This window comes from Typopeltis vanoorti, chromosome 20 (genome assembly GCF_054136105.1).
Source record: "Typopeltis vanoorti isolate ZY-2024b chromosome 20, IOZ_Tvanoo_1.0, whole genome shotgun sequence".
In the NCBI taxonomy this organism is placed as follows: Eukaryota; Metazoa; Arthropoda; class Arachnida; order Uropygi; family Thelyphonidae; genus Typopeltis; species Typopeltis vanoorti.
The window spans coordinates 72,716,370-72,741,256 of record NC_143568.1 but is presented as its reverse complement, the minus strand read 5'-3'; the positions used below and the strand labels follow the sequence as shown (position 1 = coordinate 72,741,256).

Sequence of the window (24,887 nt, the reverse complement as noted above, 5' to 3'; positions counted from 1 at the left end):
AACAGTCGCAGCACTCATCATGCACACAGCTTTTTCATGTGCAATTTTTCGTGCAGGATATTATACACCTGTTCAGTTGAGATGCCTACTATCTCATGCACTTTCACTCGGTGGGCTTCCATAATGATACCATGGATTTTGTCATTCGTTTCCTTCGTAGCGACCACAGTCGGGCGTCCGGAGCACACTTCATCTTTGATGGACATACGACCACGTTTAAATTCATTTATCTGTGGTTGTAAGTCCATTGAAGATAAATATATAAATAAATAGTCTTTAATGCTGATGCAAAGTCCCCATGAACTGCATCTAACTCAACTTTGATCTGCATGGCCATCCGCTTCTTGAAATAAAAATGTTTTATCACTGCACAAAACTCATTTTTCTCCATTTTTATGAAAAAAATACGAACACTGTCATTTTAAATGTTTACCAAACGAGAACTCCGCATTGCACATGGCTAAAATTTTGCCAGGGGGTCATGAAAAAAGTGATACATGCTGACACTGGTATGAATGAATGAATTGTGTTGCCATCTATTGGAAATTTACCAAACTTTTCAAACAACTCTCGTACCTCCTTAAATTCTAACTGTTGACATACAACTTAAATTACAATTGCTCTGTGTAATATACCATTATCTCGTATAATTGTAGTTTTGGATATCTTTGGTCTTTGGCATCATGTCATGTGCATTTTCCAGATCTACAAAACTTAAATACAGATGCTTGTTATATTATTGTGATTTCTGAACTAGCTCATCTTGTAGTAAAAATCTGAACCCAGGTTGTATAGCCGTTTTCTTTTTTTTTCTTTCACAATTTTTCTTAGTCTCTTCTTGAATATGCTTGTATAAATCTTATTCTGGAATACTCAGTAAAGAAATTCCTCTAATTCTTGCAATCAATTGAGAATTTTTATAGATAAGTACTGCTACAGAAGCTCTACTCCAGTCATCTGGAATTCAATCCTGTGACCAAGCCATCTGAATTATGCAATGTAGCCAGTGGTGAGCTATAAGGGGCTTGCGCGAGCCCTTTCTTAAATTTTTCTCAAAGTTGCGAGCCCCTTGTTCTTCTTGTTTACTTTTTTATTTTTTGAAAAAAAAAATTTTTTTTTGAAACATATTAAGCAACAAACTCATACGGTAACCTAACAAAAATTAGCCATTTTTGTTAGGTTACCTTTGTTAGATTATTTGGAATTATTGTTTCAACTCCTCTATAATGAATGCACCCAAGTTTGAAAATATAATAAGTGCATGTGCTATCTTTACCCTTCTAGTAGCCAATCGTATGGTAAAACCAGTAGCCAATCAAATGTTTTATAAAAGATTATAAAAGATTTCATTCTTAATATATTTTGATAGTTAAAAAATGTTTTTCTTATTAAGATAAATTAACACAGTTGATTGTGTGCAAATATTTCATGTTTAGATCATGAAATATTTGTTTAAAAATGATAGCCTTTAGAGGTTGATTGTCTTCTCATACTTTTTGATTGGAATTTGTACGCAAGCTGTATTAATAAGTTTTTGTGTGAAATACGGCCTTTTTTTTTTTTTTTTTTTTTGCTTGATGATGAGAGCCAGGGCCGGCCATCTTGGGGGTGCAGTGTGTGCAATGAACCCAGGCCCCATGATTGAGTGGGCGCAGTCGGTACACATTTGCAGCAACGTATTATATTTCGAATGTGTTTTTTTTTTGTTTTCCTGTGCCAAAATCATTTGCAGGTAAGAGGTTTACAATACGTTTATTTCGAATCCTTTAATTTTTACCTTTGAAAAATATTTTAGGGCCCCCAAGAGGTTTCTTACACCCGGGCCCCTTTATAGAGAAGGCCAGTCCTGATGAGAGCCCTTTGTTAAAATTTCCATAGCTCACTACTGAATGTAGCCACTATAAAACTTTTATATTTCCATATTTAAGCACTCATAATTAGGCTTAATATAAACATAGATTTAATATTACCTATATTTTGTCTGTCACAGAAAAATCGTCAGAGAAACGATATTGCAATTGTAATAACACACACAAAACAATAAATGAAATAAGCTAGATTAGAAGCCTAAAGTCTGAGTGGTACCTTCTATGAGTGCTCTTGATTAGCTTTGGTTGTTGGACAGAAGGCCTAAGAATTAATGTTTCCCAAATCTTGGTAAGTTTAGCACAACCATGTTTATTTAGATTAGGTTGGTTTTTTGAATCTGATTCTAAAAAAATTCTTTCTACATTGAAGCATGGTAAATTTTTTTTTTTTTTTTTTCCCCATTTGATTCTGTGCAAAGTATCCAAGGCATGCTCAGCTAGACCTGACTGAACCATTATTGTAGTGGTGAATGTATTTTTTGTTTTCTCCAAGACAGATGTTGGCAGATCTCCCAGTATTATAAGTTGCAAGAATGAAGAACCTTGTAAACATGTAGAACAGAGAGGGAGAGGATTCTTAAGAGCAGATAAGGGCAGCCACCTTCAAATGAGGTTTGAAAGTAGTGCAGAGGTTATATTAAAGTTCTAGTTATTTTTATCTCCGGTAACCTATTTTTCTCTAAATGTAGAGAATAGTAATAGCATTATTGTAATCTGTATGTTGAGAGGACTGGAGATGGGAGGAACAACTATTTTTGTTAATCTTGTCTGTCATTGTAGCTATTGGATATAAAGTTCTGGTGAATAAAGGAGAAGTCAGCTGGGAAGCCTGGTTGGAACAGAGGTTGGAGACTGTTGATAAGGGTTTTAATAATACCACATTGTTGGGGAAGTTGGTATATGTATACAGGTTTTCTGTGAACAGAAAAAGAAAGAGTGCCAGTTGAAGAAAAAAGGCAGGCTATCATGATTTTCTTTTTGCATAGTGAATTGGATTCTGGGGGTGCTGGTTGTTAAGGTGGAGGAGGAAACAGTCTAATGTGTCTGAGCCATGTGGCCAAAGAGCAAATTCACATAAATACATCCTCCTGATACTGCAATCATCGGTGTATCTTAGCCTCGTAGAAAATTTGAGAATGGCAATATCAAGAGGATGTTTTTCAAAATGCTCCATATAGAAATTGGCTAGAGGAGGAAAGAAGCCAGTATTATTAAAACTGTTGTCAACAGAACCTCTGGCTTCTGTTTCAACCAGGCTTCCCTCACATCTCAACTCTCCTTTTATTTGCTAGACCTTCCTGTCCAATAACTACAATGCCAAAAAAAATTAACAAAATAATTGTTCCTGACATCCCTCTCGACATACAGATTACAGTAATGCTATTACTATTCCCTGCAACCAGGGTACCTCGGAAATAATAGCAAGAACTTTAAAGAAATATAATCTCTGCTCTGGTTTCACATCTCATTTGAATCAGGCTGCCCTTATCTGTTCTCTTTAAGATTCACTCCCTCCTCTCTGTTTTCCATGGTTTATGCTCCTTCTCTTCACTTCCTTGCTGTTTACAGAGTTCCTTCCTACATCTTATCTTATTATGTTCAGTCAGGTCTAGCTGTCCATGCCTTGTATATATCTTGCACAGAATCAAATGGACAAAAAACTACTATGCATCACTGCAACAAATACAAACTTGAAAGACTTATTTTAGAATTAGCAGCAAATTTAAAAAACCCACCTAATATAATTAAATGTAGTTTTGTTAAATGTCCCAAGATTTGGGGAACATTAATTTTGTCTTTCCACCCAACAGCATCCATAAAAAGTGTCTCTCAATGGACTTCAGCCTACTAGCATAACTTCTTACACTTATTTTTTACATGTGTTTGTTTGTGTTATTACAATTTCAATATTGTATCCCTGAAGATATTGCTGTGACAAACAAAATATTATCATCAATTTCCTGATATGTACCCAGAAGGTGTGTAGGCTACTAGGATAGAACCACATTGATTAAGTTTACTCTATTACTTGTCAGCATTCCAAGATTGTCATATCTCACATTTTGTTCTTCTAAGATACTTCTGAATGAATCAATCCTCTAACAACTTGGTCTTTCTCTGGGTCTCTTTAAGCCATCTGGCATTAAACAACTGTTTTGTTAACCTTTCCTCTCCCATTTTGTTAAAAGTGGCCATACCATCTTAGATTAGCTTTGCTCACACATTCTTGAATGATATCAAGGTCAAGTTGATGCTATCTGTTCACTCCCCTAATTTTTCTTAGAACTCTCATATCTGTAGTCTCTGATCTTTGATCAAGTGCTTTATTTCTAATCCAACTATCAGATCTATAATTAAAACTGGTTTGAACACCATTCTATATACAGCTAGTTTCATGTTTTGGCTAATTTCTTTCTTATTCCATATAAATTTATTCAACTATTCCATTGTCTGTTTAAATTTAATTTGTCATCTTCACTGAAAACTGTGCATAAATAACTGAAATATTTTACTTGTTCTATGGGTTCAAATGCACCCGAAGTTTTCTATGTTTTAGCTTATTTTCATAGTTTTGGTTCTTTTTATCTGATTTTCATGCTAAATTTGTTACAGATGCATTCAGTTTAGTGAATCCTGGAGACTTGCACTAGGTGTGTTTAGAAGTATATCATCTGCATAAAGCAAAGAGCTAATTTTAATATCAGTCTAATACCACTTTCTTTCATAATGTGATCCATATAAATGATGAATAAGAATGGAATAATGTGCATGCTTGTCTTATCCCTGATTTTACATCAAACCATCTTCCTTCATTTCCTTCAATTCTAATTTCTGGCTTACAATGTAAATATAGACTATGTATTGCTCTGTATAATATTCCATTTACTCCACAGAAGTGTGTTATTTTAAAAAGCTTTTCTCTAGGCACCTTGTTGTTGTGTGCCTTTTCCAGATCTACAAAACTTAGTACAACTCCTTGCCATATTCCCATGATTTCTCAGCTATGTGTCATAAAGTGAAAATCTGATCTTGACAACCACTGTTTGGTCTGAATCCAACTTGTTCTTCTCCAAGTTTCTCTTCACAATTTTTCTCAGCCTCTTTTCAAGAATGCCTGCACAAATCCTACCTGGAACACTTAGTAGAGAAATTCCTCTGTAATTCTCACATTCAAGTTTATTCTCTTTTTTATATGGATGGTAATTATGAGAGCCTTATTCCAATTATCTGGAATTTGACCTTCTGACCAGATCCTCTGAATTATACAGTGCCACTGCAAAACTTTTATACCTCCATATTTGAGCATTTCTGGTTGAATATCATCTACTCTACTCCATCTGCCTTTCCACATTTCAAGTTTTTGATAGTTTTTTCCTACCTCAAATATTGATATGTACTCTTCTCTTCCTCCTCTTTGCATTCCTCTTGAAAAATTTTTAATACTGTTCTGTCACTGCTTGTTTGGTTTAACAGTCTTGTAAAGTAATTCTTATCTTCAGTTTCATGTCACCTCTACCATCTTTGATTCTTTTTACTATGCTCGTACCTCCGCTTCTAAGCTTTTTCAATAGCCTCCAAAATATTTTGACACCTTCCTGATATTTATCTTCTATATTCTGACTGAAGTCCTCCCATGATTTTTATTTAGGTATACTTTTACACACAGAACCACTATCTTACATTTTTATCTATTTTTTTAAAGCATCTGTTGACTTATTTGTTAGGAACTGTTTTCAAACTGTTTCATTTTTTTTTTTCCTATCAGACATTTTGAACAAAATATAGAACTATCAAACCTGTGTTTAATTATTTCTCCAGGATGTATTCATTCCATTAAGCCTAATTATGAGTGTAAGCAATCCCTCAATAATCCTGATTCAAGCATTCTGACCAAATATTTTCATTGATCATAAGTTGTCTCCTCTAGGGAAGGGTAGTGACTTTTGAGTACAAGGAATACCTAAAATGTTAATCTCAATGTTGGCCTGGTTAGCTGAGTGGTTAGCATATCCACTCTACAGTCAAAAGGCTGCAAGTTCGAATCCCTCCCCTCCCCGTGGGCACGGATGTTTATCTGTGAAAATATTAGTGGTGGTGTAGATGATGCAGTTCACTGTAGTTGGTGGATTGAGTGGTGGAGTAGGTGCTCTCCCTTGATGAGTCTTTGGACTCCTTGGAGGTGTCACATAATAATATTAATAAAGAGAAATCTCAAAACGCATTCTATGTCCAGTATGTACAGATTTAGGCATAGAAGGCCTCTATGCCTAAATCCTATAATAGCATAACCTATGTGAGGATATATGCTATTATTTGCTTCCTTATTTACCTTCTTTCTATCTCATAAAATTTTATGAATTTTAAAGTAATTCATACATTCTTTCCATTTTTGTTTATTAATACTTCTGGTATCTTGCTATTTTTATATATATCTTTGTTTTTATTTCTTTGTAGTGTCTGGGCTCATGTTTTCTGCTTCGTCATCATATTTACTATTTAAAACATGCCTTGCTCCACGATTTATAATTTTCCTTCCTTAGATTTCACTTGCTAGATATCATTCTTAAATGCCTTCATGTTGATTCTTTTTGATATTTATTTTTGCCTGTATTTTTCATTTATTCTTTTTTATATTCCTCTTTCCAATCCTTTCTTCTGTTGTACAGTTCTTTTTGTTAATAATTTCTCTAAATTTACATTGTCTTCATTAAGCCAATTGATGTTCTATTTTGACTGTGTCAATTTTACATTGATTTTTGGTGTTATTTTCTAGTGGTAACAAGGATATCATGAGATTTACAGTCAATTTAGCCTTGTTTTTTTTTTTCTTATATGTGAGTGTGAGTGTTGTCTCTGCTTTTCTTTTCTGTTCAAGCCAAGAATCATGGACATTTTGCCTTTTCTGTTCAGATTATAATTCAAATAGCTGATTGATGTTGCCATCACTTTCTCTCTCTCCTTTTGCACTTCATTTTTTCGTTATTATTATCTTGCAAAAATAGCTTCTTTCTGAATAGTTATTTGAGGTGATAATAGAGGAAGGCTTCCACTTGCTTATAAAAGAAGTAGCAGTTTATTATCTTTCAGTTTTTCAGTAAACACAATTAACAGCATTAAAAATCTAATACTGTGATATTATTGGGCTTGCAGAGGTAATATAAAATTAGTGGCTTGATGGCAAAGGTGTGTCACCAGCTTATGTGAGATTGCTAAGCCTGAATGCTATGGTATTTGTATTGTTTGCTTAGTGGTGTACTTTTTTCCTTTTAGGAATTATTGAATTTTTTTAGCGATTCTCACATTTTAGATTAAATGTTTCAAAACTTCATAAGCATATTCTTTGAGTGCAGAATAACTTTTTTATCAAATGAAAAGGAGAAAGATAAAAATCTGTTAATTCAAAATATTATTTAGGATTTCTGGCCACTGAAGTAATGAACGATAAAAGCAAATAAGTTAAAAGTTAAATCAAAAGACAGGAAGGGATCACTTTGCACTTCTGCTGGTAAAATAGTAAAATAGAGAATGTTGTATTATAATTTATATTTCATCTTATTTAAATGCAACCTTTAATTTACTGCACATTGTGCATATTTGCAGCATTGCAGATTTAATTGCATTTTGAAACTTCTGACACCACCTGCTTGTATTGTCACTTTGAGTATCACTAGCATAAGTTTTGGTTTTGCATTCTTTGATTTTTATATATATTTAAAAAAAAAAAAAAAGCTGATATACATTATATTATTGCAGAGGCAGAAAATATCCTCACTAATGAAGATAACTCAAGGTTAATTTTGCAAATTTTTCTTGTTCTCTGTGAGATTGTTTATAATTTGCTATGATATGATTTTAGCATTTTCCTCCATAATGCAGCTTGTTTTCATTTTCACTTAGTATGTGTATGAGGCTTATTTAATGCATTCAGTAACAATTTGGTAGTGACTACTTGAATAGGAGAAATATCAAAAATCAGCATGTCATTAACAGATATATAAAATAAAATAAAAAAATCTGTTAAAAACATTACACACAAGGTCCATTGTGCTTTTGTTGCTAGTTCTCCAGTTTTGTCAGCATGATTTGCATGATTGTTTGAAATGTGATGCATGTCAGCTTAACTTTGTTCTAACTGAACTATTTGCATGAAAAAAAAAACTTTTGTTTGGTATTAACATTTGATGTTTTGTAAATGTCTTGTCTTTTAACAACATGTTGATGAATGCTTGTTTGTTTTCAGCGATTTCTTCGAGAACTAACTCTGCATGTCCCGAAGACACCAGACATCTGACACGATGATTTATTCCTATAATAGGATCTTGTAGTTGCATGTACTATATTTATACAAAAAGTAATTTTTTACCTGTGTTTTTTGGGAGCAGGTAAAAAAACTGTAGAGAATATATGAATTAAAAATAGTTTTGTTTATATATTTTAATATACATGAAGTGCAGTGTTTCATAAGTGTAATACACACACACACACAATATTTTTAATGCACATTGTGTACATACATTCTGTGTCTTGGTTTCAGAAAGACTGTCAAGTCGAAATGCATGCAAAGTCCATATAATCATTTATAACATTTGCAAGAAATTAATATCAAATTTTGTTTTCAATATATTTTTGGAACAGAAATGTGGTTTTCCTAATTCCATATAATTTTAAAAGCTGTTTCTTTACTATGGACACAAAAACAACATACAAATGGTTACACTGATAAATACTTGAAGTAATTCTCAGTTGAGCCATCATTTCTTGTTGTAATAATTGCATTTTTTTTAAATTTCTGATTATTATGGAAGAATTTTTTCCCTTGTAAAGTATAATGATGTGTGTCCCTGCTTTTAAGTATATTAACCAAAAAAAGTGGAGGGAAACTCAAGATTTCTTGCATGAAAATTACATGTCATGTTTCCATGGTAAATGACTAAAAGTGGTTCAAAGTATCTATATAAATTAAAAACAATTTCTCTCGCTAGGAGAGCTTCTGTTTATATTAGGATCTCACCAATAAATGGATGAACCTTAATGACATAAGTTAACTAGGAGAATTCTTCAGTATATATTATGAATGGCATTTTTTGTTATTATGGTCATTGCATATTTTTTGTTATTATGGTCATTGCATATTTTTGTGTGAATCTCGCTATGCAAGGTTGTAAACAGTACTAATACCAGGGGCATATATTCAGGGTATGTTAGGTATACAGGGCACACCCACAGAATAGCAATATCACTGATATTATATTTTCACATTTATTCCTGTTAAAGACCCCTCCTGGCCTCTCGTGATTCCTAAAATTAAACACAGTATACTAATGCTTCATGAAGAGGGCATTTTTCAGCATGTAAACAGTGTATCACATTTGTGTTAATTGTGCAGTCACAAATACAGACACCTTTGACCAGACGTACATATAACACAGTGAGTCAAATTCTTAGCATTCCAGTGGTTTTAAACCACACAGAAGGCAAGGCACAAGGGGCACTGAAACAATAGTACCCAGAAATCAGTGGCTGTGATTGATCATTGTGTCAACCAATCCAATGGAATGTTGTCTTTTGTCACAAGTTGCTGTTTTTGTTTTCTGAGTTTCATCTGTTTTGCATGCATAAAGTGTGAACTGACATGTTTAGGACACCGATATAGACAAGTTTTTAAGATATAACTTTCTATAAATAATTTATAACTTTTTACCATATTTACAATGGAAAACAGTGTTGATGTACTGAATGCCCCATTTTCTGCCAGAGCCTTCATGGATTGTATGATTAGAGATGGAGGCAGTTGGAACTTGTGTATAAATAAGTAAAATGAGTTATTTCAGCCTTTCTGTGGTTCAGTTTGTAAAAATAATTTTCCATTAACCAATAATTTGATTACTTTTTCCAATTTCTTTGTGTATTATATGGCTGTATTTAAAAATCGTATCAAAATTCAAATTATCCATGTCTCACTCTAGTATTTGCCAATGATAATCTGATCTAACCACAAAGCATAAACCCTTCATACTTCTCTCATAAATAGCATACGTGAGGCATAGCTATTGTTCATTTGATCTTTATGCTTTCCATATTTAAAATCACATTAATTGATAAATTAAAGTATTCAAAGTTATCCTGCAGTTAATTGCATTGGACTAATTAAGATGAGCACTGATCCTCTATGCACTCTTAAAACTTATATCAATAAAAATGCAATCATACAGTCAAATTGACGAATTTTGTAGCACAGGTTGCATAAGCCACACCCAATGTAAATGGGCATGTGATGCCACTGACTAATATCATGCATGGGCTAAACATTCTTTGATAGGGAAACTCTGCTCTAGAAACCAGACATTAACTTTTTCAAATTACATCAGGCTTTTAGTGAGATGAGATGTTCATAAGTATCCATGCCTATAGAGAGATTAAAAGCTAATCTCTCTATAATCTCATTATCCACTCAGCTAACTGGGCTTTCATGGTATAAGTTAAATATTTTTTTTAATTATTTTATGCTATTTTTGTGTCAATTAGTATGCATTACTGCACTATATAAATATTTAAATTACTGGTGTAGAAATATCCATGAGACTGAAAAATAAGATTCATTTCAGTCGTTGCTCTGATCCTATCTGGTTTCCTTCCACATGTGTTTATGGTCTTCATCCTGAAAAACAGACATCTGGCTGGTGAACACATGCAATGAGCAGATTTAATAAACTGCTTCATAGCTTTAGTTGTTTCAATAATAATCTAACCACCAAGTTTTGTGATTTTCATGTTATTATGGATTTGCTAAATTCTGGTGCTTAAATAATAGTGAGATTTTCACTTGTGTCTGTTTAATGGAAGGAAACAAACTGCTAAGGATAAAATAATTAACTAAATTTTATGTAATGATTGAGCTAGTATTAGTCCCTTTATATTTAGGCTTTATGCTCTGATATATCTGGTTTATTTACTTTTCCCATGCACTCTAGTTATTTACCTGCCAGCAAAAAAAAAGCCTACAAACATGTTTAGCTCATTCCCCTCATCATTCTGTTCATGCAATACTTTGTGAAGGAAGAGATTTAAAAAAAGTGTTTAAAACATCTCTTTCCCCCCACAAACTCCTGTATGTTATATTATGTTCTCCATTTGGTCACATGGCACAGATATGTTATAAACATCTTCTGCATTTCATTAAACAGCCAACATCCTAAAATCTAAATGCATTTTTACCAAAAAGAAAATAACTGCCTGACTGTCTTACTCAATGGATCCTTATCTACAAGAAATTTATTCTCACTGGTAGCTACATCTATCATCATTTACATCACTACAGTTATCAACAGTATGGTGTAACTAAAATATTAGCTAATAGAACAGGAACTGAGACCTTATTTCAGCAGTAAGACTAGTATGGTCTTACTGCTGAAATCAGCTAAATCTGTGACACTTTCTTAGTAATGGTTCTTCATCTCTCCCCCTCCCCTCCCCTACACAATCAACTAAATTCCATCTTTTGCCTTGTGTGCACCAGTTCTTAAAAAAAATAACATTAAGATGTCCTTTCAGGCCTTAACAGAAATTATCTCTCCTTATATGATCACCAGAAAATCCTCTATCATTTAGATTATCCTGACATTTACAGGATCCACATTCTTCAATTGGGCTACTTTGTTTAGACTGGAGGAACTGCCAATAGCCATCTGGATGAACATACAAAAATGGTATACATTAAATTAAAGATTTAATCCTTTATACAGGTGTAAGAAAACAAAGTTTGTGTGTCAAGTAACTTCACGACTGGGCAACTCATATATGGAAGCTAATGACTTCACATCAATTGCCTTAGTATCCCATAATGCAAAGCACGTATCCTTATGGACACGTATAATGCTATGCATTATGGGAAGGTTCACTACCCAGACCTGTTTCGGCCTTTATTGAGGTCTCAGAAATCTGTTAAAATGTTTTAAGATTCTTTAATTAAATAACTACTGCATCAAATGCATGAAAATCAGCAATAATCTTCCAAAACTATAAGAAAACATGTATCAGTTGCAGTTTCAATAGCAAATCTGTACACAGAAGTAACATTTTAGCTACTTAGATATAGTTTAAATATAGATGTGATGGCAGATTTAGGAATGTATCACCAGAACTAATTGAAGATGGGGGGGGGCAGTTAAGCAGAATGGAATATGAAAAATTTGCTGAACAGTTGTTTGAAGACTAAGTGATAGGTTAGGATGGACTATATATATATATATATATATATATATCATCATCAAATTCCTGCCATGTACCCTCAAATGGTGTACAGGATATGATAGCACTACATGAAAAATTTACATCATTATTAACTTCCTATCTACAATTTTCCTCCAAATCAGTCTGTTACTTGTCAAGACTCCAACATTATCAGATCTTATATTTCTATATTCTAAGACACTTTTTACTGTATCAATCTACCTATATCTTGATCTTCCTCTGGGTCGTTTTCCTGCCAACCTGGCAGAGAACACTTGGTAATCTTTCCTCGCCCATTCTGTTTAAGTGACCATACCACCTGAGATTAGCTCTGCTAATGCATTCCTGGATGCTGACAAGTTCAAGTTCTTTCCTAATATCCTCGTTTTTAATATGATATTGCCATTGATGCCATCTGTTCGTGCCCTAATCTTTCTCAGCACTCTCATATCTGCTGTCTCTAGTCTTTGGTCAAGTGTTTTACTTCTGACCCAGCTCTCAGATCCATAAGTTAAAACTGGTTTGAACACTGTATACAGCTAATTTAGTGTTCCAACTAATTTCTCTCTTATTCCATATGAATTTATTCAATTGACTTCCTATCACACCAGCTTTGTTGATTCTGTTGTCTATTTCTATATTTAATTTACAATCTTCACTAAAAATTGTGTCTAAGTAGCTGAAATGTTTTATTTGTACCACAGGTTCTCCATTCACAATGCAGTTCTGCCTATTTTCATTGTATTTGTTGCTGACCTTCAATTCCATATCTATTACAACAGTTATTCAATTTAGTCAGGGAATCTTGCAGACTTGCAGCAGATTTATTTAGAAGTATAACATCGTCTGCATAAAGCAAAGAGCTGACATTAACATCTCCAATTTTGATATCATGTTTAATACCACTTTCCTTCATAACGTGATCCATATAGATAATGAATAAGAGAGGGGATAATGTACATCCTTGTCTGACACTAGATTTAACATTAAACCATCTTCCTGTACTTCAATTCTGACTGCTGACTTACAACTCAAATAAAGACTAAGTATTACTTGATATAATGCCCCATTGAAACCACATAACTGTAGCGTATTGAATAGCTTCTCTCTTGGCACCTTGTCATATGCCTTTTTCCAGATCTACGAAACTTAAATACAGTTCTTTGTTATATTCCCACAATTTCTCAAATATTTGTCTTAAAGGGAAGATCTGATCCTGACAGCCTCTATTTGGCCTGAATCCAGCTTGTTCTTCCACAGTTCTTCTCAACTGTTTCTCAAGTATACTTGCATAAATCTTACCAGGAACACTCAGTAGGGAAATACCTCTTAATTTTCATATTCAGTTTTATTTCCCTTTTTATATATGGGTACTATGAGAGCTCTACTTCAGTCATTGGAAATTTGTCCCTCTGTCCAGGTCTTTTTGAACTATGCAGTGTAAGACTTTTATACCTCCATACTTCAGCATTTCTGGTCGAATATCATCTTCTACTGCTGCCTTTCCACATTTCAAGCCTTTGATGGCTTTTTCTACTTCAAGTATGGATATGTATTCCTGACTGTATGCCTGTTGAGTGTTTTTTTTACCAATGTGCTATCACTGCTTGTTTCATTTAGCAATTTTTTGAAGTAATTACTCCATACTTCGAGGATATCTTTTTTTTTCTCCCGTTTTCATGTCACCTTTATCATCTCTAATTCCTTTTACAGCACTCTTTCCTACATTTCTAAGCTTCTTCCGCAACCTCCAGAATATCTTGCCACCTTCTTGATATTTATTTTCTATGTTCTTACCGAAGTCTTCCAATGACTTTTGTTTAGCTAGTTTTACACAGTGTTTAGCTTTCTTACATTTGTCTCTGTATTCTCTTAGTGCACTAGCTGACTTATTTGCCAGGAACATTTGATATGCTTTCTTCTTTTCTTTCACTGCCTCTTTAACCTTTTACAGCACTCTTTCCTCCATTTCTAAGCTTCTTCTGCAATCTCCAGAATATCTTGCCACCTTCTTGATATTTATTTTCTATGTTCTTACCGAAGTCTTCCCATGACTTTTGTTTAGCTAGTTTTACACAGTGTTTAGCTTTCTTACATTTGTCTCTGTATTCTCTAAGAGCACAAGCTGACTTATTTGCCAGGAACATTTGATATGCTTTCTTCTTTTCTTTCACTGCCTCTTTAACCTCTTGTGTCCACCATGGAGTTCTGATTTTTCTATCTTTACAGACAACCTCACCACATGACTCTCTGTCTGAATCAATCAGGGTTTTCTTCAAGGTTTGGTTCCTGTTCTCAAACTCTTATTTTTTCTTCAATAATCTTTGTGTATTTTAGTCTACAGTTCATATCTGAGAGCTGCTCAACTTTTATTTGTTTTAAAACTTTCTTACATGTTCTTCTTTTTGAAATGAAATTCAATTTTATCCTGCTCAAGACTAAATAGTGATCACTTCCAATTTCAAATCCTCTGTACACTCTGGTATCCTGCACCAGGGAGAAAACATCACTATCGACAATAACGTAGTCAATAAGACTTCTTATTCCTTGCCTCTTCTCTCCATATGAATTTGTGCATATTTTTATGTTGGAACATTGTGTTAGTAATAACCAGTCCATGTCCTGAGCAGAAATCCAAGAGGTATTTGCCATTATTATTATCTTTGCTCTTTTCTCCAAATTTTCCCAAAATATTTTTTTGTGTCTGACAATCATTTCCTACTCTGCTATTTAGATCCCCAACAAGGACCAACTTTTCCTTTTTCATTGTGTTAATTGCTTTCTCTAAAGCCTTAAAAAATTCCTCCACTTCTACCTTAGTAGAACCTTCTGTGGGGCCATAGGCACAAAAAATTCTTATTGTCCAGTTCCCCATTCTCATATTTGCCCACGTCACTCTACTTGAGACTGCCTGCCATTCAAGATTAGCCTCGTATTTAGTGTTGATTACTATGGCTATTCCTTCTTTTCCTTGAGTATAACATTTTGTATTTATTCAAAAAGATCTCACCAGTTTTTGCCTTTTTTGTTTCAGTCACCCCTATTATGTCAATCTGGTACTTATACAATTCCTCAACTAGCTCCATTTCTTTTCCATTCAGACTTCTTATGTTGATAGTACTGATCTTTAACTTTGATGTTGAGTTGGGGTGTGTATATAATTTAAGGCTAAAGAAATTGAAACATTAATGTTTGTTGCTGAAATCTGATGACAAATTACAGTCTGTATAAAATTTAACAGTTTACTGAAATTTGCACAGCCTGAGAAACACTGGTAAAGATAAGTGAACAGATCAAGTAACTCTAATGGGTACTTATGTATTGTTGCAAAACGAATTTAGAAATGGTGAGATTAGTACTGGCAGATTCAAGAATGAGATACCTGTGTAGTTTTGTAATGTTTTCTGGTTCCAGTAATGCTACCAAAAGGACTTTTACATGTTCAATACTAGTCTCTAACTTTAACTTATGTTAGCTTCCACCTCCATTTTTTTTTTTTTCATTGAAAATATATTTCTCCTTCAAAGTCAGTTTTTAACCCTGCAACTCAAAAATAAACCACTATATTTCAGACAATAACACTAGTTAGGATTTAGGAACAAGTGAGTTGGAAGCAGTTATCTGCCACACTCTTGACCCAGAGTCTTTAGTAAGAATAGCATCAATAGTCATGAACATTGGTGTCTGTAATGACTAAGAGTAGACACTGGTCCTATTTATCGATTTCCAAAATTTAGGTTTTAGCCTATTCTTTTGAGGAATTTATTAAAAGGCAGAGGATTTATATTTGCTATAACAAGAGTTACCTTGTAGATACTATTCTTCCTGAATTAAATCACACTAACACTATGACTTGGTTTTTTTTTTTTTTTTTTTACGACTTTGAGCACACTATAACCTGGCTGGCTGAAACAAAAGTCCACTTTCCACTGCTACTTTCATATGATTAAAGATCACATTTACTTTGCATCAGACCTTAAATTGATATCATGTCAAGCATATCTTAAATAAGTTAATTATATCCTCTTTCTTTCATGACTATATTTGTGTGTGTTAAACAGATATATAATCAAAGAAATAAATACTGAACATATAAATATCCATATATTATATATATATATATTTTTTTAAAAGAATTGAATGACTAGAACCGAGATTTAAGTAAAAAGGTTTTAATATTAAGACACGACTAGTTTCGGCTTGTAACAGCCTTCATCAGGTGACATTATAAAAGAAAGAAAAAACACTAAAACACTGAAGCTTAAATAAACTATGAACATCATAGAGAGTCTCTATACATAATTGACATTAAAATGTTGTGGTTGTATTTAAAGCTGTTCTTTCGTTTGTTGTATTGTTGGGAAAGTATGTGCTAGTAGCATCTCGTGAACGCTAGTACATGATTACAGCTGAATGACTATCTGGGAGGTTGTAGCTCAAGTTATTTAGATGAACAGGATTGAAAATGATTTCCCTAGATTCCACAATTTTTCTCTCTAGTTCATCATTGCAACGGAATATGTTAGTAGATTTTTCCCAGCAGACTTTGGCTTTCATCATTAGGATTAGCCGAGAAAAGGATATGACTTGATAATGCACTGGCTCACTGTCTATTGTAAGTAATGTCCCTCATGTGTTCTTCCATATGCAATTCGACAGATTTGTCTGTCTGCCCAAAATAAGGAATATCACAATCACACAATATTTTATATACACCAGGGTATTTAAGATGATGATAAGGTTTTGGGTGGCTTATTAAGAAACGGATTTTTGGAAATGGAGTGAACAAAGTTCTGATATTGTATTTTCTTAGAACTTTTGCTAATTTATGTGAAACTGTACTTATGTAAAATAAAGGAAGAGATAGCCTTGGTTTCAAAACATATAACAGTTAATGAAGATGAAATCATGGCTAGCTTGGACATAACTTCTTTGTTCACTAATATCCCAACAGATGAGGTCCTAACATTACTCAAGGACAAGTTATTCAAAAAAATGTTAGCCTTGCTTACACATTGCATTAAGTCCAGTTACTTCAGATTTCAAGATAATATATACAAGCAAAATCATGGGCTGGCTATGGGTAATCCTTTATCCCCTACTCGCAAATATTTACTTAGAGGATTTTGAAACCAAGGCTATCTCTTCCTTTATTTTAACATCTAAAGTTTGGAAATACTATGTAGATGATGTCTTCATTATTTGGAGCCATGGACATGATTCCCTTATGGTTTTCCTCAAACATCTCAATAGCCGACATCAAAGTATTAAGTTTACTGCCGAGCTTGAAACGGATAATTCACTGCCTTTTCTTGAGGTCAAACTGACCTGCTCTTCTGGTAAACTCAAAATATCGATATATAGAAAGCCCACACATACCAACAGATATCTGCATAATCAGTCCCATCACTTCCCTCCTTGTAAGCTTGGAATAATTTCCACCTTGGGAGATAGAGCCTGTTCTCTTCTAGATGACCCAAATGAACTTATTACAAAAATAAACCATCTCAAAACTTCTTTCAAAGTTAATGGATATTCCAAGAGAATCACTGAAAGATTACTTCTTAATCCTCCTAGACATCGCTCAGAAGAAACAAATAGATTCAAAGGCAATATATTTATTCCTTACAGAAGTACAGTTTCACATAAATTAGCAAAAGTTCTAAGAAAATACAATATCAGAACTTTGTTCACTCCACTTCCGAAAATCCGTTTCTTAATAAGCCACCCAAAACCTTATCATCATCATCTTAAATACCCTGATGTATATAAAATATTGTGTGATTGTGATATTCCTTATTTTGGGCAGACAGACAAATCTGTTGAATTGCGTATGGAAGAACACATGAGGGACATTACTTACAATAGACAGTGAGCCAGTGCATTATCAAGTCATATCCTTTTCTCGGCTAATCCTAATGATGAAAGCCAAAGTCTGCTGGGAAAAATCTACTAACATCTTCCGTTGCAATGATGAACTAGAGAGAAAAATTGTGGAATCTAGGGAAATCATCTTCAATCCTGTTCATCTAAATAACTTGAGCTACAACCTCCCAGATAGTCATTCAGCTGTAATCATGTACTGGCGTTCATGAGATGCTACTAGCACATACTTTCCCAACAATACAACAAACGAAAGAACAGCTTTAAATATAACCACAACATTTTAATGTCAATTATGTATAGAGACTCTCTATGATGTTCATAGTTTATTTAAGCTTCAGTGTTTTAGTGTTTTTTTTTTTTTTTCTTTTATAATGTGTCACCTGATGAAGGCTGTTACAAGCTGAAACTAGTCATGTTTTAATATTAATACATATATACATGTTTTAATATATATATATATATATATAATATATATATATATATAATTCAGTATATTATTTGCATTCATTGCTTTAAAGATATACATACTGATTCATAATACAAAATATGAACCATGCATAAAAATAAATTTTAATATAATCACCTGCTATTATTTCAGTCCTGTATTAGGTATCAACATAATGAGTGCATAAATAAGTATAACTTAATAGCAAAGAAAGCATTATATTGCATTTTTCATACAAGCTAACTGTTGCCATATAGTCAGAAAGCCATTAGTGCTTAGTAACTAAAAAAAGGTTTTTTTTGAATATATATATATATATATATTGATCTTCATAAACAAAGTGATTTCAAACACTTGCATAAAATTTATTAAATATATTTTTGGGAATCTCACTCACCAGAGATAAATTTTTATATGCAATGGCTTTGATGTAAAGTTAGTTGAATGCAGGAATAAAAATGACAAAATCTTCACTCTACTAAGATAAAGACTACTGGAATTAGTATCTTATGTCAAAGGAATTGCAGAAAAAAATTGCCAAAATTCTTCATAATGTCAGCCTATATGTAACTTTCCATCTTGTTTGAAAATTATGTCTTTATTCTTAGAGAAAGAGAGAGAGTGTGTGTCAAATTTTCCACTCTCCTAAAATTTGTTACCTAGAATCTTGTTGAATATATAATATAGGACTCAGACAATTGAAGAAAAGTGCTACTTTAGGATATTTGCAATGATCATGCAAAATTCTCCTTAAGTTGGAAAAACCTGTTCAGATCTCTAGGATATAACAGATTTTTAAAGAGTTCTGCAACTTAAGGTGAATTATCACCTTTTAGGGAGGTGAGGGGTTTTCCTACTGGGAACTTTTCATCTTGCAAAACAGAAAACCAGCTACAGAGCATGTGCAGTTTACAGATAACCAAGGCTCTAAATAAATTGCTCTTACCATAATTCCAACTAAATCAGACTCTTCAAGAAAACTAATGCTCCACATGAAATTTTTTTATCTGCCTCTCACCCATGAAAGACTATAAACTTATAATACATTAGTGCCATTGGTGGGATAAAAATTTTTTCTGTTTTTATTAATTTTAATATAATTTTTGTGCTTTTATTTTTTACATGATCCAAAAACTGCTCTAGTGACCAACCATGAAACTTCAAGCCACTCAAGGCCTTCAGTGAGCAAGGTGGTGGTCTCACGCTGGGCAATGAAATTCATCTCCTACCTAAATACAATCACAAATATTCATGCCCACAGCAGGATTTGAACTTGCAACCTCTTAGTTGGAGAGTGGACATGCTAACCATAGGCTAAATCCATAGTCAGGTCTATTCACTATTTGACTATTTACAATTAGTCCAAGTTTGGGAAAATGTTATTTGTAATGTTACACATTGCTGGATTTTTTTTAAAAAAACTAAGTTATAAAGTATTTAAGTAGTTTATATCAAACTGTTGGGCAGTATCAAGTTTATTTTTTTCTCTCTTCAAATAGTAATCCCACACACGCACACAAATGCATATACAAGTAATCACTCAGCATATTTTTGTGGAGGGTATATAAGGAGAAAGATGATCAGCTAACTCATGAATAGCACAGGGAACAGGCAAGAAAGATGACCAGCAAGTAAGGAAACAAAATCAGATTATGAGAAATTAGCCAAGCATGTGAAAGGAAATCTGAGTTTTTTTCTTATGTGGCAAGTAGGAGGAAGAATGATTATGGAAGGATAACTTGAATGAATGCAGATGGTAGAGAGGTAACAAAGGTAGACAAAATTCTTGAGCTATTGAGTGACCATTTTGGAAGGGTATATCATCCAAGTGAAGATATTGTTATGGCAGAGGTGACAGGGACTGATGTGGAAACAGAAGTTTATGAATTGGAAGTACTTAGGATATTGCAGAATCTATATGCAAATACAGCTGTAGGATTGGATGGGATATCAGTTCATGATTTAAGAGAATGCGTAGCAGAACTAGCAATGCCTTTAACTAGGCTGTTTAAGTCTCAGCTCTTGCAAAGCCCCAAGAGAGTGGAAGGAGACCAAAATAATTCCTTTGCATAAAGGAGGATCTAAGTTTGTGGTAGCAAATTATAGACCAATCAGTATTTCAGGAGCTTTGGTAAGAGTACTGGAAAAGTTTAGTAAAAAGAGAATTCAGGAATGGGGTGTATATATGAATATAATACTCTGAGGTGCAGCATGGCTTTGTGAGGAGTCATGTGTCAGTAATCTAACTTTTTTTATAATAGTGACAGCTGAGTTGGATAAAGGAAATGGCTATGATACTGCTGGATTTTGCAAAGCCGTTTGACAGGATACCACATGGAATGCTTAAGCAAACTGCAACAAATGGGGATGGAAATGAAACTGGTGATATAGATAAAAGGGTGGCTGATGACTGGAATTTCAGACAGTGCCATCATTTAAGTTATGCCAGCATAAGTAAAACAAGTAATGAAATGATCACAGACAATAAAAAGGTTCATTTCCTATCAGAGCAGCTGAATTTGCAGCGATTCTTTTAATATATGCTATAGATATAATTTTGTTTTACATATTTTTGCCATTAAAATAGTCCAAGTGTAGTGAAACAAGAAAAGTGTTATTTCAGATCATTTTTAGGTTTTGGGTTAAACCCTCTTAGTGTTTATATACAATATAGTATTATATTGATTGGAGTTTATGACTACTAATATTTTCATTGCTTTCTCAAGAACTATTACAATGTCTATAACAAAGTTAGCATTATTCATTTTGATAAATTATGGAGACTACTACCATGTGAAGAATAATTTAATTTCCCAACATTTCAACCTTGAAGGAGAGAAACAAGCTTCATTACAGGTTGCATTATTCAAAGAACTATGGAATGGTTGTATTTAAAAAAATTATGTAAAAAATTGCATTTGTCCATTGATCCATTTTTTGGTTTAATGTACTCCAGATGTAATACTGTTTTATTAAATTTTGTTACAACGGATTTTTTTTTTTTTAGTATTTCTACAAAAAAAAATCAGGTAAAATAATTTAATAGTCTAAATACCAGGGGATGCTTAAGGGTCAAAACTATATAACTGAGAGGAGACCCCCACATAGTCTTTAAAGGAATGCAGAGAACCGATCAGGGCTTCTGACCTAATAGCCAATCCTCACCTTCTCGTGGTGCACCGTGTTAGGCATCTACCTAGATACTGAAAGAATGAGGATTGGGCTGGCAATTTAAAATTTAGCCGATCAAATTGTATTCTTATTGGCATAAACAAAAATAAAAAAATGATGGTACAACATGACAGAATTTCATGCCGGCTGAGGCGTCGCTCGGTTAAACAAGGCCCCTGTTGTTTTCGCCAGGGAACCAGGGCAAACAGCAAAAAGTCAGCTACTGGAACAAATCCTAAAACCCACCCATCACAAGAGTTCAAGATCAATACTATCAACATAAGAAGCCTGAATGGCAAAGAAATGGAGCTAGCTGAGGAATTGTATAAGTACCAGATCGACATAATAGGGATGACTGAAACAAAAAAGGCAAAAACTAGTGAGATCTTTTTGAGCAATAAATACAAAATGTTATATTCAAGCAATGACAATCAAAGAAAAGAAGGAGTAGCCAGCCTGATTGGCCAAGTGGTTAGCGTATCCGCTCTCCAGCCAAAAGGCTGCTTATTCGAATCCAGCAGTGAGCATGGAGGTTTGTGATTGTCTGTGAAAAAAATTAGTGGTGGTAGATGGCGTTGAGGTCAGTTGGTGGATTGAGTGGTGGAGACTGAGTTGTTAAAGCAAGTGCCCTCCCTCGACGAGTCTTTAGACTCCCTGGAGGTATCAAATAATAATAATAAATATGAAGCTAATCTTCTTGAATGGGGCAGTCTCGAGTAGAGTGACGTGGACAAATATCAGAATGGGAAACTGGACAATGAGACTTATTTGTACTATGGTCCTACAGAAAGTTCTGCTAAGGTAGAAGTGGAGGAATTTTTTAAGGCTTTACAGAAAGCAACTGACACAATGAAAAAGGAAAAGTTGGTCCTTATTGGGGATCTAAATAGCAGAGTAGTAAATGATTGTCAGACATACAAAAATATATTGGGAAAATTTGGAGAAAAGAGCAAAGCTAATAATAATTGCAAATACCTGTTAGATTTCTGCTCAGGACATGGACTGGTTATTACTCATACAATTATATTCCAATATAAAAATGTGCACAAATTCACATGGAGGGCAAGAAATAAAAGTTTCATTGAATATGTTATTGTTGATAGTGATGTTTTCCCACTGGTGCAGGACACCAGTGTATAGAGGATTTGAAATTGGAAGTGATCACCATTTAGTCTTGAGCAGGATAAAATTGAATTTCATATTGAAAAGAAGAACATGTAAGAAAGTTTTAAAGAGAATAAAAGTTGAGCAGCTCTCAGATGTGAACTGTAGACTAAAATACACAAATATTATTCAAGAAAAAATGAAGGAGTTTGAGAGCAGTAACCAAACCTTGGAGATTCAGTGGCAAGCCCTGAAGAAAACACTGATTGATTCAGCCAGAGAGGCATGTGGTGAGGTTGTGTGCAAGGATAGAAAAATCAGAACTCCATGGTGGACACAGGAAGTTAAAGAGGTAGTGAAAGAAAAGAAGAAAGCATAAAAATTCATGGCAAATAAGTCAGCTTGTGCTCTTAGAGAATACAGGACAAATATAAGAAAGCTAAACACTGTGTAAAACTAGCTAAACAAAAGTCATGGGAGGACTTTGATAAGAACACAGAATATAAATATCAAGAAGTTGGCAAGATATTCTGGAGATTGTTGAAGAAGCTCAGAAATGGAGGAAAGGGTGCTGTAAAAGGAATTAAAGATGATAAAGGTGACATGAAAACAGAAGAAAAAGATATCCTTGAAGTGTGGCGTAATTACTTCGAAAAATTGCTAAACGGAACAAACAGTGATAACAGCACACTGGTAAAACACACTGACGAGGGATGCAGTCAGGAATACATATCCATACTTGAAGTAGAAAAAGCCATCAAAAGCCTGAAATTTGAAAAATCAGCAGGAGTAGATGATATTCAAACAGAAATGCTCAAGTATAGAGTCTTATAGTGGCTGCACTCCATAGTTCAGAAGGCCTGGACAGAAGGACAAATTAGAGATGACTGGAGTAGAGCTCTCATAGTACCCATATATAAAAAGGGAAATAAAACTGAATGTGAGAATTATAGAGGTATTTCTCTACTGAGTGTTTCTGGTAAGATATATACAAGTATACTTGAGAAACGGTTGAGAAGGATTGTGGAAGAGAAGCTTGGTGAAGAATAAGCTGGATTCAGGCCAAATAGAGGCTGTCAGAATCAGATTTTCACTTTACAAAACAGATAATTAAAAAAAAAGGTGCCAAGAGAGAGAAGCTATTCAATACGCTACGGTTATATGGGGCATTATATCAAGCAATACTTAGTCTGTGTTTGAGTTGTAAGTCAGCAGTTAGAATTGAAGGAAGTACAGGAAGGTGGTTTAATGTTAAATCTGGTGTCTGACAAGGATGTACATTATCACCTCTCTTATTCATTATCTATATGGATCACATTATGAAGGAAAATGGTATTAAATTATATATCAAAATTGGAGATGTTAATCTCAGCTCTTTGCTTTATGCAGATGATGTTATTCTTCTAAATAAATCTGCTAAAAGTCTGCAAAATTCCCTGACTAAAGTGAATAACTGTTGTAATAGATATGGTATTGAAGGTCAGCATTAAAAAGACAAAGACAATGAAAACAGGTAGAAATATTGAAAATATCAACTGCATTGTGAATTGTGAACCTGTGGAACAAGTAAAACATTTCAGCTACTTAGGCACGATTTTTAGTGAAGATGGTAAATTAAATATAGAAATTGACAACAGAATCAACAAAGCTAGTATGGTAGGAAGTCAACTGAATACATTTATATGGAATAAGAGAGAAATTAGCCAAAATACTTAAGTGTATTCAAGACAGTATTCAAGCCAATTTTAACTTATGGATCTGAGAGCTGGGTCAGAAGTAAAACTCTTGATCAAAGACTAGACACCGCAGATATGAGAGTCCTGAGAAAGATTAAAGCCATGAACAGATGGCATCAGTGGCAATATCATATTAAAAACGAGGATATTAGGAAAGAACTTGACATTGTCAGCATCTAGGAATGCATTAGCAGAGCTAATCTCAAGTGGTATGGTCACTTAAACAGAATGGGTTAGGAAAGATTAGCAAAACAAGTATTCTCTGCTAGGTTGGTAGGAAAAAGACTCAGAAGTAGACCAAGATATAGGCGGATTGATATAGTAAAAAGTGCATTAGAAGATAGAAATATAAGATCTGATAATGTTGGAGCCTTGACAGGTGACCAACTGATTTGAAGTTAAATTGTAGATAGGAGGTTGGTAATGATGTAATTTTTCATGTAGTGC

The 24,887-nt window shown here is 33.8% G+C and overlaps 1 protein-coding gene across 5 annotated transcripts in view; it reads left to right on the top strand.

The window, feature by feature from the left end:
- LOC150095558 (protein Hook homolog 3-like) overlaps window positions 1-24,887 on the top strand; it is a 236,182-nt gene that overhangs the window by 198,108 nt on the left and 13,187 nt on the right. For 2 of the 5 annotated variants that reach the window (XR_016550035.1, XM_090409834.1), the window contains exon 23: window positions 8,110-8,307. The exons of the other annotated variants lie outside the window; for them this stretch is intronic. Coding sequence is in view for 1 of the 2 variants with exons in the window: in XM_090409834.1 (XP_090265960.1) it covers window positions 8,110-8,128 (19 nt within the window). In the remaining variant the exon portion in view is untranslated. Of the gene's footprint in view, window positions 1-8,109; window positions 8,308-24,887 lie in introns of those variants that run through there. 5 annotated transcript variants of the gene reach the window in all.